Raw genomic sequence first — 12,166 nt, forward strand, 5'->3', positions numbered from 1 at the left:
ACCTACATACTTTCTATGCACATATATTTTGTGTTCATTGTGGTGAATCTTGGATTGGGGTCCTCAATACATAAATTTATGCATCAAGAAGCTCTGACAAGGTTGGCACTATTGAGGCATCATAGTCTATCCTTTATGAGTGGTATTTAGGTGATGATTTATATTCAAAACTAAATTTTGAGTGCACTAACTATGATGATATACTTCACATTTTGGTCTCGTTGGGGCTCATTGATTGACTTTGAAGGGAAAGCCCACACTATATTGCTTTGCATTTTCTTTATACATTTTTAGCAAATACTTGTTTGACATGCCTAGGTTGATTGTAGCTCTACATCTGATCATTTTGCATGGTTGACTCAATAAAATTATCAAGTACAAATGTTAATTTATATACTATTGTAAGCAATTCTACTTGAAGAATAACTTCATTAAAATTCCTTGAAATTTGTTTGCATCACACAATACCCTAATGTTAGTTTTTCATAAGATCAAGAGCTTGACATTATAGGTATATCATGGCAAAGCTTGCACACCCTCTTTAGAGTTATATCATTCAAAACTTTCCATGGCACATCCCAAGGTGGACACCAAAAGTGAAAGCCTTACATAAAACCAATGATACAAAAAAGACTTGAATATATTTTGTCAATTTTCCTACACTCGTACTTCTTAATAAAGACAACTTCCACTTTACACTCCTTCCAAATAGCATGATGGCCTTGTGTAATTCAATGAACGCGTTTTTCTATCGAGTCACCACTTCACTTACAAAAACAATGTGCACCATAGAAACCTAATGGTGTAGCAAAGGCTTGGGTTGCCCGTGATGTGGATAAAGACATACACATGTACACACTCAGTGTGTGTACACATGCTTATGCATGCATGTGTGTCCATCACTGTCCAACGAAATCTACTTAGCTTCACATGTTTGTGTGTATATACATATGTGTGTGCATATGTGTTTGCAATTGACAAGAGTAATCTCTTGGGGGGTGCACCTATTAAAAATCATCTATATAATGCACATTTAAACAATATTAAAAATATACCCTTTCTTTACATGCTATAAGGCCATAAAATGACCCATTTTACTTTACTAAATTTACGGATTTTTTTCAAACTATAATTAAAAAATCCCTTTTGTAAATCTAATCATGTAAATTTTACTAAATAAATACTATTTTCTTTGAACTCACGTGGTATCTTACATATTTTATAAGACAAACTCCCCAGGAATAATCTAGTCACCATCATATGCATGTGTATACATGTTTATGTGGACAATCATGACTCTACAACATATCCATAGAAATTTAGTGTTTCCCTTAATATGGCAGGCTTGCACACCCTCTCTAGAGCTAACAACGTTCAAACTATCCATGGATGATGGCACATACTAAGGTGGACCCCCAAAGTGAAGGCATTAATTACATAAGACCAAGAATACAAATAAAGAGTTGAATAGTTTTAGTTAATTAGCCCACACTCTTACTTCTTAATAACATTACTAGGTGGCTTGCACTTTAGAATCCGCATTATGTAATTTACTCAACACATATTTTTTCATTGGGTCATAGCTTTTCTCACAAAAGCAAAGTGCACCAAACCTAATGGTGTGGCAAAGGTATGGCTTGACCATATTGTGGGCACACATACACTCAATTGTGAGTGCATGCGTGATTGCGTGCGCATGTGTGTCTATCATGGGCAAGATCAATCTAATTATCTACTCACCTTCATAGGTATGTGTATAAATGTTTGTGTGTAGGATCATGGCTCCACAACATATCCAAAGACTTGGTGATGTGATGAGCCATCATACTTTTGGGGGGGGGGGGGGGGAGAGAGAGAGAGAGAGAGAGAGAGAGAGAGAGATCTGTGTTTAAGATTCAAATTTGTGATTGTGAGTTTTGACGAGCAAATCTCAGTGCCTCACCCTGAAATTGAATAGGAGAAGCCAAAACCTACAAGTTGCCCATGGACTTTGTCTTTGTTCTTCCGCATCTTTAGTCTTAGGCCTTTGAGGATGGTTGCACGCTGCCAGACTTGCGGATCGCTTCTAGGCTAACTAACGCGTGTCGAAAGCAAGGCAAAAGGAAAACGAAGACAAGGGTTGCATGGCACATCTGACGTTCTGAGCCTTGAGGGTTTTACCCGGCCGTGACGTGCCGCGTGGTGGGTGCCACCGGGAGCTGAAATTTAGGAACATGCGCCGTGGCGAATCTGGTGATATATCATAAAATTGACTTTATGAGACGATTACCTAGATATAGATGGGACCATCTGTAAGTCGTGACGTGCCCGACGTGTCCTGTATGTCGTGGGTCCCGCAACTTTACCGTACAAAAATCCATAGAAGTTCAGGTCAACACAAGCCGCCTGCGCCCTGCGCCTACATTAATCGTTATTTCTTTTGAAAAGCTTGCTAAAACTAAAATACAATTAAATTTAAATTTTAAAATTAAAATACAATTCCAAGCTTTTCAATAGACTGGGCCCTGCGCCTACAGCAGCGGCGAGTGTGACGTGTCCCTAGCCGCATCTTGACCCTACAATCGACAGAAGCCGCCTATAATAATCGTTATTGCCTTTTGGAAAGCTGGTAAAACCGTAAAACCTACTGCGGAATAAGTTCGGCAGATGGCGCAGACGCCTCTCTCCGTCTTCGTCATCATCATCGTCTTCTTCTCCTTGTCACTTTTTGCAGGTCTCTCAGTATCGCCATTAATAGCAGCAGCAGCAGCTTCTTCTTCTTCTTCTTCCGCCCCTCCGCTCCGCGTCCTGATCCCATACAAGGTCGGCTTCGAGGAGTTCGTCAACTGGTCAGGCCCCCCTCATCATAAGCCCCCCCTCAACACCACGTTCGATGGCTTCTGTGTCCAAGTCTTCCTCGAAGCCATGTCCCGCGTTCACCCTCGACCCGCCTTTCATTTTGTTGGACACGGCGACGGTCTCTCCACCCCTAGCTACAACGGCATGGTCAACATGGTTCACAATGGGGTCAGTGCCTCTCCCTGCTCTAATTGCCTGTGTCCATGCTTGTGATATAAACTTTGTGATGCTGGTAATAGTCATCATGGCGTTATCAATTGCGCTAACGAATTGCTAGCAGGGGATCATTGGTTTCACCCAAAATGTGTGTTTCTGTGTCTGTGGATTTTCTGTGTGTGTGTTGCGGGGGGGGGGGGGGGCGGAGGGAGAGGGAAGGGGAGGGGGAGGGGTTTCACTGGTAATTTTAGCAGAATCCCCATTGGGGACACCACACCTAGTGGGTGGAGGTATCGGGCTGCCGGACATCGGTGGGGGTGGGCAACCCCCAACTGCATTTACCTAGGTATGCGATGCCTGCTCAACAGCAGATCATGATGTTGAACATTGTATGGAAAAAGAAGGGAAAAAAACCCCTTTTCCCAGACAACTGTCAAAACTTCTTGTGTGTATGTGCACATGCTGCATACACATCCTTGTGCATGCGCATGCATATGTGCGTGCGTGCGCGTGTGTGTGTGTGTATATATATATATATATATATATATATATGAGAGAGAGAGAGAGAGAGAGAGAGAGAGAGAGAGTGGCTTTGATCTATTGTTCACGAAAAAACCAAGGTTTTATGTTGACCAAACTGCGAAGTTTATAGAGCAGCTGCCAGGAAGTTTGAAATTGACAAAATATAACTTCATTTTAGTTCTACATTTGAGAAGTGTCGTTCAAAGCACTGGGGGAAACCTGTAGGCTGTGACTTTCAAAATTGAAGGTGTTTGGATCATCTGTTTAAATGTCTTAATGTTTAAATATATTGCTCTGATGATTTAGTTCTAACATCTTGCTGTGCTATCGAATTGATCCCAATCATCAGGATGCAGACGTCATTGTGGCGGACCTTACGATCAACAGAGATCGAATGGACAAGGTGGACTTCACTCTGCCTTACATTCAGTCCTCACTTGTGATGGTGGTACCTCTCACACATGGGAAGCCCACCACCATGTGGGACTTCCTGCATCCCTTCTCATTGCAGCTATGGCTGGTAATAGGATGTGCCTTCCTTTCCACTGGGATGCTGCTTTACATCCTGGAAAACAAGAACCCAGAATTCATGAAGGATTCCAGGCATGGCAAGCACAGATCTCGTCCCAACCCTGAACCTGTTGATTCTAGGACCATGAGAGGTTCACCAACATCAAACACGAGCTGCAGCAGAACAGATAGTATGCAACCGCGCCGCATTTGTGAGAGAAGCCCTCATGAGGTGCCTTCTCATCCCAATGAGGAGAATAGCAACAACAATGACCACACTGGCGTCGATGAGAATACCACCATGGAACCGCCTTTCAATGGCAGCCTAGGAATTGAAGCTCAGCGCTCAGTTCATTCTCCTTTAAACTCCCCGGTTTCACACAAGCAACGGCTCCTCAATGCCTATTGGTGTGTTATAAATCCTTATTTTCAAAGTGATTTTTAATCAGACTATTAATATAAGCTGAATCAAAGCCACAGTATACAACTGAATAACTAGTTTCAATTTCAGCAATTCAACTTACAAAGACAGATCTTGAACTGTATCTGTTAGGGTAAAATTAAATATGTATTCGGATTGAAGCAACCTGCACAACATATTTCACACGATTTGCATGCTCCTTCTCATACTGTTTCTAAAGAAATTTTTGGATCAGGTTTACATCACTGTGCGTGTTTTTTTCTCAGCGTAAGTACTCGTTTCAAGCCTTCAATGTCTCACCCATTTTGCCTTTTACTCTTACAACCAGGACCTGATCACAAGAGACTAATGCTGAGATATGTTTGATGCAGAGGAGTATGTAAGAACACATACAGGACGCATCGTTACTGTTGCTTGGCTGTTCACTGCACTAATTTTCTACTCTAGCTACACAGCAAGCTTGGCATCCCAGCTTTCTGCTCAGCAGCTCTTTCCTACCATTCAAAGCTATGAAGCCCTGCTAAAGAGTAACACTAAGCTTGTTGGTTATCAAAGCGGGTCATTTCTGGGAGACTATCTAAGGCAGTTGGGTTTCCCACAGCGGAGATTAAAGACATATGCTTCTCAAGAAGACTATGTGAAAGCTTTACAATCAGGTCAAAGTAATGTGGCAGCTGTTCTGGATGAAACCCCTTACGTGCAAATTTTACTGCAGAAGCACTGCAATGATTTAACTAAAGCAGGCGATCAGATTGCCTACTTTGGTGGATTTGGCTTTGTAAGTTGCCGAACTCCCTTTATAACTTGCTGTATGAGTGTTGGCTTTGTCTATGTCTTGCGGTTAGCCACAGTGGCAATTTCTCATGCCTTAGGTGAGTATCTATTTGCCTCATTAATGGAGGCAGCCACGCCCAATCAACTTTGGCTCAAAGAAGTATTACATGGCCAGAGGCACTGCATTGGTTTGAGACAAGGTTGCATTAAGCACTTCTCCAAGGCTGTTCAAGAATGGAGCAAGTCTACATTACAACCATGAATGCAATGCAGTGGCAGAGACTGCCAAAGCATCATATTTAATGTTAGAGTCACTGCCCGTTATATGACTCCGTGTTACGCCAAGATGGCCTTCACCAAGCGATGAACAGTCCTCCTTTGAGTGCAGCCTCAAGCTTTAGTTCGAATAAGTGATCAGAAGTAACTACCATAAATGATCACATTGTTTAAGTGACTGCCCTTATAACCGCAGTGAAAATCACTCTTCCTATAATTGCAGGCTCAAGCTTGACTTTGAATAAGTGATCAGTAACTTACTGTACTGTCATAGCCACTACTGTAAGCGATCACGAATTCTCCTGTAAGCGCAGCCTGTTTGATTAATCGACCAGCAGCAATGCGCCATTGCCACTCCTGTAATGGCCAAAATGAGAACTCTCAGAATAGGGTCCACACTTGACATCAGTAGATGCATTCATTCTAGCAAGCATGAAAACTCCATCAAAGTGTACATTTGATATACATAGAGGTCCCAGAAAGCTATATTGACAGCAAAATGAATCTTTGTTGCAGGCCGTGAGCAAGAATTTATCATCCTTGACGAAGAAGATATCAGAGGGGATCCTGGAGATGGCTGAAAATGGGGATCTGCAGAAGCTGAAGGATAAGTACCTGGTTAAAAATGGGGACTGCAAACCCAACATGGCTCCTGATCACTTACAGTTGAGCAGGTTTGCTGGGCTGTTTATCATCTTCGGGGGATTGTATGCGATCTGCGTGCTGTGGAGGATCGCAACCAAGGCGCCCTCATACTGGAATGCTGTCACACGCATGACCAGACGTCAATTAACATCGAGATCATTGAGCAGAGGCTCAAGAAGGGTAGCCGATGAACCTGGGATCGTGTAATTAGCAATGATCGTACATCGTGTTATGTATATCATATGTGGGTTCCTCTGCAATTCAGTGCCCAAAATATGTGACATATTTGAGCAGTGACTACGAGCAACAGTCAACAATTGTATTATTTGTAACATATTTGTGCAGTGACATGCAGAAAGAAAATTCTTGAAAGGGGACGAGGTGGTATCATCTGACCTTGGGGAATTGAGAGGAAAGGACATGGCCAGGATTATGAAGTCAATTGCCTAGTCATGATGCTTTACTTAGTTTGTATGTAAAACTACTTATTTAAATATCATGCCTAAAAAAGGAATTTATTAACAGATCGGACTCACCATAAGCAATTGATACGCCTATGGCTTGTTATATATATTTTTTGTCATAGAAAATCAATATGAATCTTTATAGAATTTATGAAAATTAAAAAAACTGACTTAATCACAAGGCTTGCATGGCAAGAGTAGGGGTTAAGTAAAACACTTTAGTGAAGTGAAGCAAAAGAGTTACAAAAATTGACCAATCTATTTGCCTACAAAGACTGGGTTACCCAACCGCAAAATGTCATTTTACAAGTACATTGTAAGGAATATAAATTTCCTTCTTATGTTACCGCTTTTATATTTATTTATTAAAATTATGATTAGGTGTATATGTAGATATGTTCTCATACATGCACACAAACAAGTAGTTTTTATTTTTTGGGGGGTAATGTGTGGTACTAAATTGTTCATTATAGACTTTCTAAATCAATGGATGAGGCACGGACTATGATACATTTCTGCGAGAATGCATAACTAGATGTGTGTGTGTGTGTGTGTGTGTGTGTGTGTGTGTGAGAGAGAGAGAGAGAGAGTGTGTGTGTGTGTGTATCTCTGAAACTAGCATGGCTTGAATTGAGTTATTGGATGTAAGATTAGTGAAGTAAGAGGCCAAAATCATGCCAAGAAATTTGTATATACACAAACATTATTAAATTTGTGAATTTGGCATAATGTGCTTTTCTATCATGTCATTTGTTTTGCCTATGAGAGGATTTATACACAAAGTCATGGACACCTAGTTTGCAACTTATTTGCCAATCAAAGTGCTTATTTAGCAACTCAACATCCACTCTCCTTTACACACTAGAGAGAACATGACTTCTTGTTTACTTGCCATCAAACTAGTGATGGACAAGGGTGCACTTTTTGTATGTGCAACTAATCAAAAAATGATATTTTGATGTTTTTTTACTTTTTTGCCAAGCTTTTCCTATTGATGTTAAAGGTATTATTCCCAGATCTATATCAAGTTGTGAAAGTGTACAACAAAACTCTCGGCAATGGTCCAGCAATTGTCATTTAGTGTGTAACCAATCTAACTTTGTGTGCTCATACATATAGGTAAGACAGTAGAATAAGTAACCAATGTTTTACTATCCATTTGTTGTACTCTATTAAAGCACCTAGCCATAGGAGGAGTATAAGGAAGATTACCATTATACTTATCTTCTTCACGTGTGTAAGGATATAAGCACAAAAATACCTACAAGTACTCCCTATACACCCTCCAATAAAAATTGAAGTGTTGGATTTCATCTTGGGCCTTATCCAAATAATTTTTGTGTGTGTGTGTGTGTGACATTTCATATGATAAACAGATCCAAAAGTAGTTTCTATAACTTGGTTTATGATGGATTTGTAAGTGTGCATGTTGTGGGTAGAGGGAGACAAAATCCCATGTGTTATTTATTGAGCATGTTACAATAGATCGAATTTTTAGACCCTTCTTAGTGATATCTAGAACGTTAACACGTTTTAAACATGATAACATTAACGTAATGTCTACCACTTTGAAGGAGATAAATTATTTTAGAGAAGAGTAGGATATGTGATTGAAATTTAGGCCTTATTGTAGCAAAATCAAAACTTTTTCACATATAATGTATTTATAAGAAAACTGTAGCATCACATCCACATAGAAACAAGATTAAATTCTTTTGCACTCAAAAACTGTACATAGTACTTTACCTCCAAGAATGTACGAATAATGGGAAAGTTTAGGAAGGGTGAGAAGAAGATTGATAAGATGGAGGAATAAGAGTAACATGGAAGAGCACCCTCATGAAGGGTCTTCTATAGTCCCATAGTACTGGAAGTACCAACTATACTCGAGGAGGTAACTCATAAATATATGTGTGCATCACATGGGTTAAAAATAAGGTATTTCTAAAGTACCATTTGTATACATTTTTCACATACAGAAGGGTGTAATATAAAGGGGTTATTTACAGGTTGGATAGAGAAGGGTTATATATTATTCAAGAAAAATTCATAGATAAGGATATTTATAAATATGCCTTGAACACACATGATGTAGAGGATATACATATACTGACCTCCCCAAGCAACTATACTATGTCTATGTAAGGAGATTGCACTATTAAACAATTTATAATCTTAGAACAATAATGTCTTGTTATATATCACATAGAAAGGGTGGCCAAAATGTAATTATCAACCACATATATTATACATATGAGGTGTCAAAATTGGAAGAAGAGACACTAGGGTACCAACTAGACTTTGAACTACCCCGTGATTTATTTAAACTGGTGATGCCAATTTTTCAATTTTGTCACCAACTCTAATTTAGTGGACTTCAAAATCTCATTTCATGTTACCCTTGAGTTTTGCATGTGTCTTATATTTACGTAAGTAAATATGCGTATTGTATGTATTTATCATGCATGTGTGCATACACGTGTGTGTGTGTGTAGATCAAGGTGCACTATCAACACCTTTGCTACCTATTACGAGAAGGTTCTAGCTAAAACCTCCTCACTCAATAGCATCCGAATTCTAATCCCTTACTTATGGAATCTTCCAAAGACTTTCTAAAGATGGTCATAAAGAAAAGTCAATTATCAATGATTTGTTGCACGTAACATCCCTTAGGGCGCAAAACACACTCTGTATTTGTAATGTTATGCAAAGCACATTGCAAGTACGTAGCATTTAGTATCTACTTAGCAATTGATTGAGCTCACTCTCCTCAAAGATTGCCAAGTTGTGAATAATCACCTATGCTAGCAAGTATAAACTTGTTTAACTAAAGTTTATTTTCTAAAGTAAATTATTTAATACAAAATTAAACCATATTATAATTTCACCTCTTCTTTATTTCGAAGAAAGTGATTCAAATTTTAGCTTCTTTAAAACCAACTCCTTGACACTTTTTACATTTTGATTTGGTAGAGTCAACTAAGGATGGGATGCTACACATCACAAGAGTCTTCATCACTAAATTATAAAGCTTGCTTCTAGAGCTATTCTTGTTTTCTAAAGGCACAATGGGATACAACATGTGAAAGAAGCTTGAACTATTTTTGAAATGTTCCACCTTATATTATATTCTCAAAACAAAGAGAGGAGAAAAACGAGATGGAAAGACGGACTTTGAGCACACAATAGGGCATCTACATGTTACGTTGCATGTATTGGCATGGCGACCCAAGCACCACATGTTTTGTCATAGTGTACGTACATAGTTTTGGGGGGGGTAGATGATACATTGAGGATTTTCTCCATGTTCAACTACACATTTAATATGCAAGTAAACCTTTAAAACCTTGATGGAATATGATTCTATTTTATACACTTCCTTTCTTACATCAATTAGCCAATATGGCAACAAGAGACATTGCTTGTCTAATGCCATAGAACACTCATTTTGACCCTATTTGAGGTTCATGATATACTATCTACAACTTGTTTGACCTTACTTATAGCTTTGATTATGTGATGCCATGAGGCCTTCATTCTAACCTTGATTAAGGAAATTACTTAAACTTGAATGTTCTACCTACCATACTACAACTTCTTTGCCATGATTACTAAATAAAGTGTTGTATGCTCCTATGAGAGTTCTTACAAGACCAAGGTTTGCATCTTGCAAAAGGGGTTACATTAGATACATCAATCCAACATGCCACTATATCATGCTTACTTACATAATTCTTACCGAGCAAAAATTGGGTCATTCTCCTAAACAAAAACAAGAAGGCAGATGGGTGGAAAAAAAAAATTAAAGAAAGAGGTGTATGTGGATCTCATCCTTTTGGATACTATGCCTATATTCCTTCCTTACGAATGGATTTGATGATTTTTGATTTCTCATAATCCTAAATGATCTTAACAAAGTACCCAATCTTCAAACCAAAAGTGCCTAGAATGCTAGAGTAATTGTAGCTCTTAATTATATCTTTTACCATCTTCAAATCTAAGGAACTTTAATGTACTATACGAGAGAAACCAAGTATCTAAATACTGAGTTGGAGAGAAACTTGGACTTTGGATTATCCATTTTATGTAAGACACACAATTAAAGAATCTTCCACATGCATTATAAATCATTTAAACTCACATAATTCAAAAACCATATCATGAAATACCATTCTTGGTATCCCATACTTCAAGCATGCAACTTTGGAATCATTGGAACATGATTTATAGCATGATCGACCCCATCAAACTTGGCCACTAGTGCAATTGGATTTCCAAATACCTTGTATGAACTTCTTTTTACTGTATGAATACAAAGGCTAGTTGGTTTTGTAATTCACTAAGAAGAGAGGATGCCTCGACACATACCTATGAAATGATCTTGAACTTTTGTGAGACTAAAACATAATAAAAGATTAGAACTTTAGATGTGCATAATATCTACATTGTGGCTCGATCTTGCTTCCCTCTTTACGCAATACATTAATATAGACTCATGAACATAATTAGTCACTTTATTAGTTGAGTCCAATTCACAAACTCAAGAATCCAAGCCTTTAGCTTTCACTAGCAAGCTTCAACAATGTTGTCTATAGAATTCAACATTTGTGCGTTTTAATAAAATCATGTGTCAAATCTTAGGAATAGTTTTATTGATAGCAATGAACAATTTGGCAAGATGTAGTTATATAATGCTTACCTACCATAGCCGAAGGGACCCCATTTTATTTTCTTTCTAGCTAATTATTGGTACTGCATACACAAAGTAGAGTAGTAAATTTAAGGGCCAACTACTACCTCACACATATAGTTTCCCTAATGATTTCTTTCTAGTCGATCATTGGTCCAACATATACAAATTAGAGTAGTAAACATAGGAGTTGGTTACTGCCCACCCATACACTTGCCCTAATGATGTCTTTAGCTATCCATTAAGACACAACTTATAATGTTAATAGAAAATCAAGAGCTCAAAAAAGTTGGAATATAGTATACAAATTCCTTGGTTAATGAAGCTATATGGGACTTAAAAAAATATTGGATTTTATACCTTAGTTAGGAATTTAGCCATTCTATATACATGCTAGTAGAAAAGCAAAATCTATTAGGTACACAGGATAGATGAGGCAAATTGGCAGCCAAAAGTAGCAATCAATGCTAATGGAAAGGGAACAATAATAAAAAGAAATTATCTAGATGAAGATAGTGTCAAAAGGACTTCAAGATGCCACAGGTAGCAAAGGGTATAAAAGGAGTAGAAAGGAAGTGATGAGGATTGTTATTGTTGTTACATTTGAGAGTTTATGTGATGACATTAGATGAGGATTGCATCCTTGGCATGAGTACAGAGCTAATTCACCCTCATATATATAACTCCATACATTTACATTTAGTATCATTCTAACACTGTGATGGCAACCATGGTCATCTAGCTTATGCCACTACAAGGATACAGGAGTATGGCGACGGCCATTTCCGATGCAAATTAGCAGTGTTGCTATTTGCATCTCAAATAGCGACAGTACTCAGGTGAAAAAAAGCGGACCGAAAGCCGAGCACG

The 12,166-nt window shown here is 38.5% G+C and overlaps 1 protein-coding gene across 1 annotated transcript; it reads left to right on the forward strand.

The window, feature by feature from the left end:
* Positions 1-2,613: 2,613 nt before the first annotated feature.
* On the forward strand, positions 2,614-6,681 carry LOC148012030 (glutamate receptor 3.3-like). Its single transcript, XM_087669501.1, has 5 exons — positions 2,614-3,006; positions 3,866-4,434; positions 4,683-4,714; positions 4,819-5,225; positions 6,014-6,681. The coding sequence occupies exons 1-5, from the start codon at positions 2,647-2,649 to the stop codon at positions 6,347-6,349; spliced, it is 1,704 nt and encodes a 567-aa protein (XP_087525627.1). The 5' UTR covers positions 2,614-2,646; the 3' UTR covers positions 6,350-6,681.
* Positions 6,682-12,166: the final 5,485 nt, after the last annotated feature.

This window comes from Lygodium microphyllum, chromosome 27, assembly GCF_053477565.2.
Source record: "Lygodium microphyllum isolate KBCC chromosome 27, Lygodium_microphyllum_v1.1.10, whole genome shotgun sequence".
Classification (NCBI taxonomy): Eukaryota; Viridiplantae; Streptophyta; class Polypodiopsida; order Schizaeales; family Lygodiaceae; genus Lygodium; species Lygodium microphyllum.

What these genes read in the sequence shown, in the direction of transcription:
- LOC148012030 (XM_087669501.1), top strand. Translation starts at nt 2,647, where the DNA reads ATGGCGCAGACGCCTCTCTCCGTCTTCGTCATCATCATCGTCTTCTTC. An exon ending in GTGCGTGTTTTTTTCTCAGC is followed by an intron (nt 4,715 to 4,818) that starts GTAAGTACTCGT and finishes TGTTTGATGCAG; the next exon opens with AGGAGTATGTAAGAACACAT. An exon ending in ACTTTGGTGGATTTGGCTTT is followed by an intron (nt 5,226 to 6,013) that starts GTAAGTTGCCGA and finishes TCTTTGTTGCAG; the next exon opens with GCCGTGAGCAAGAATTTATC.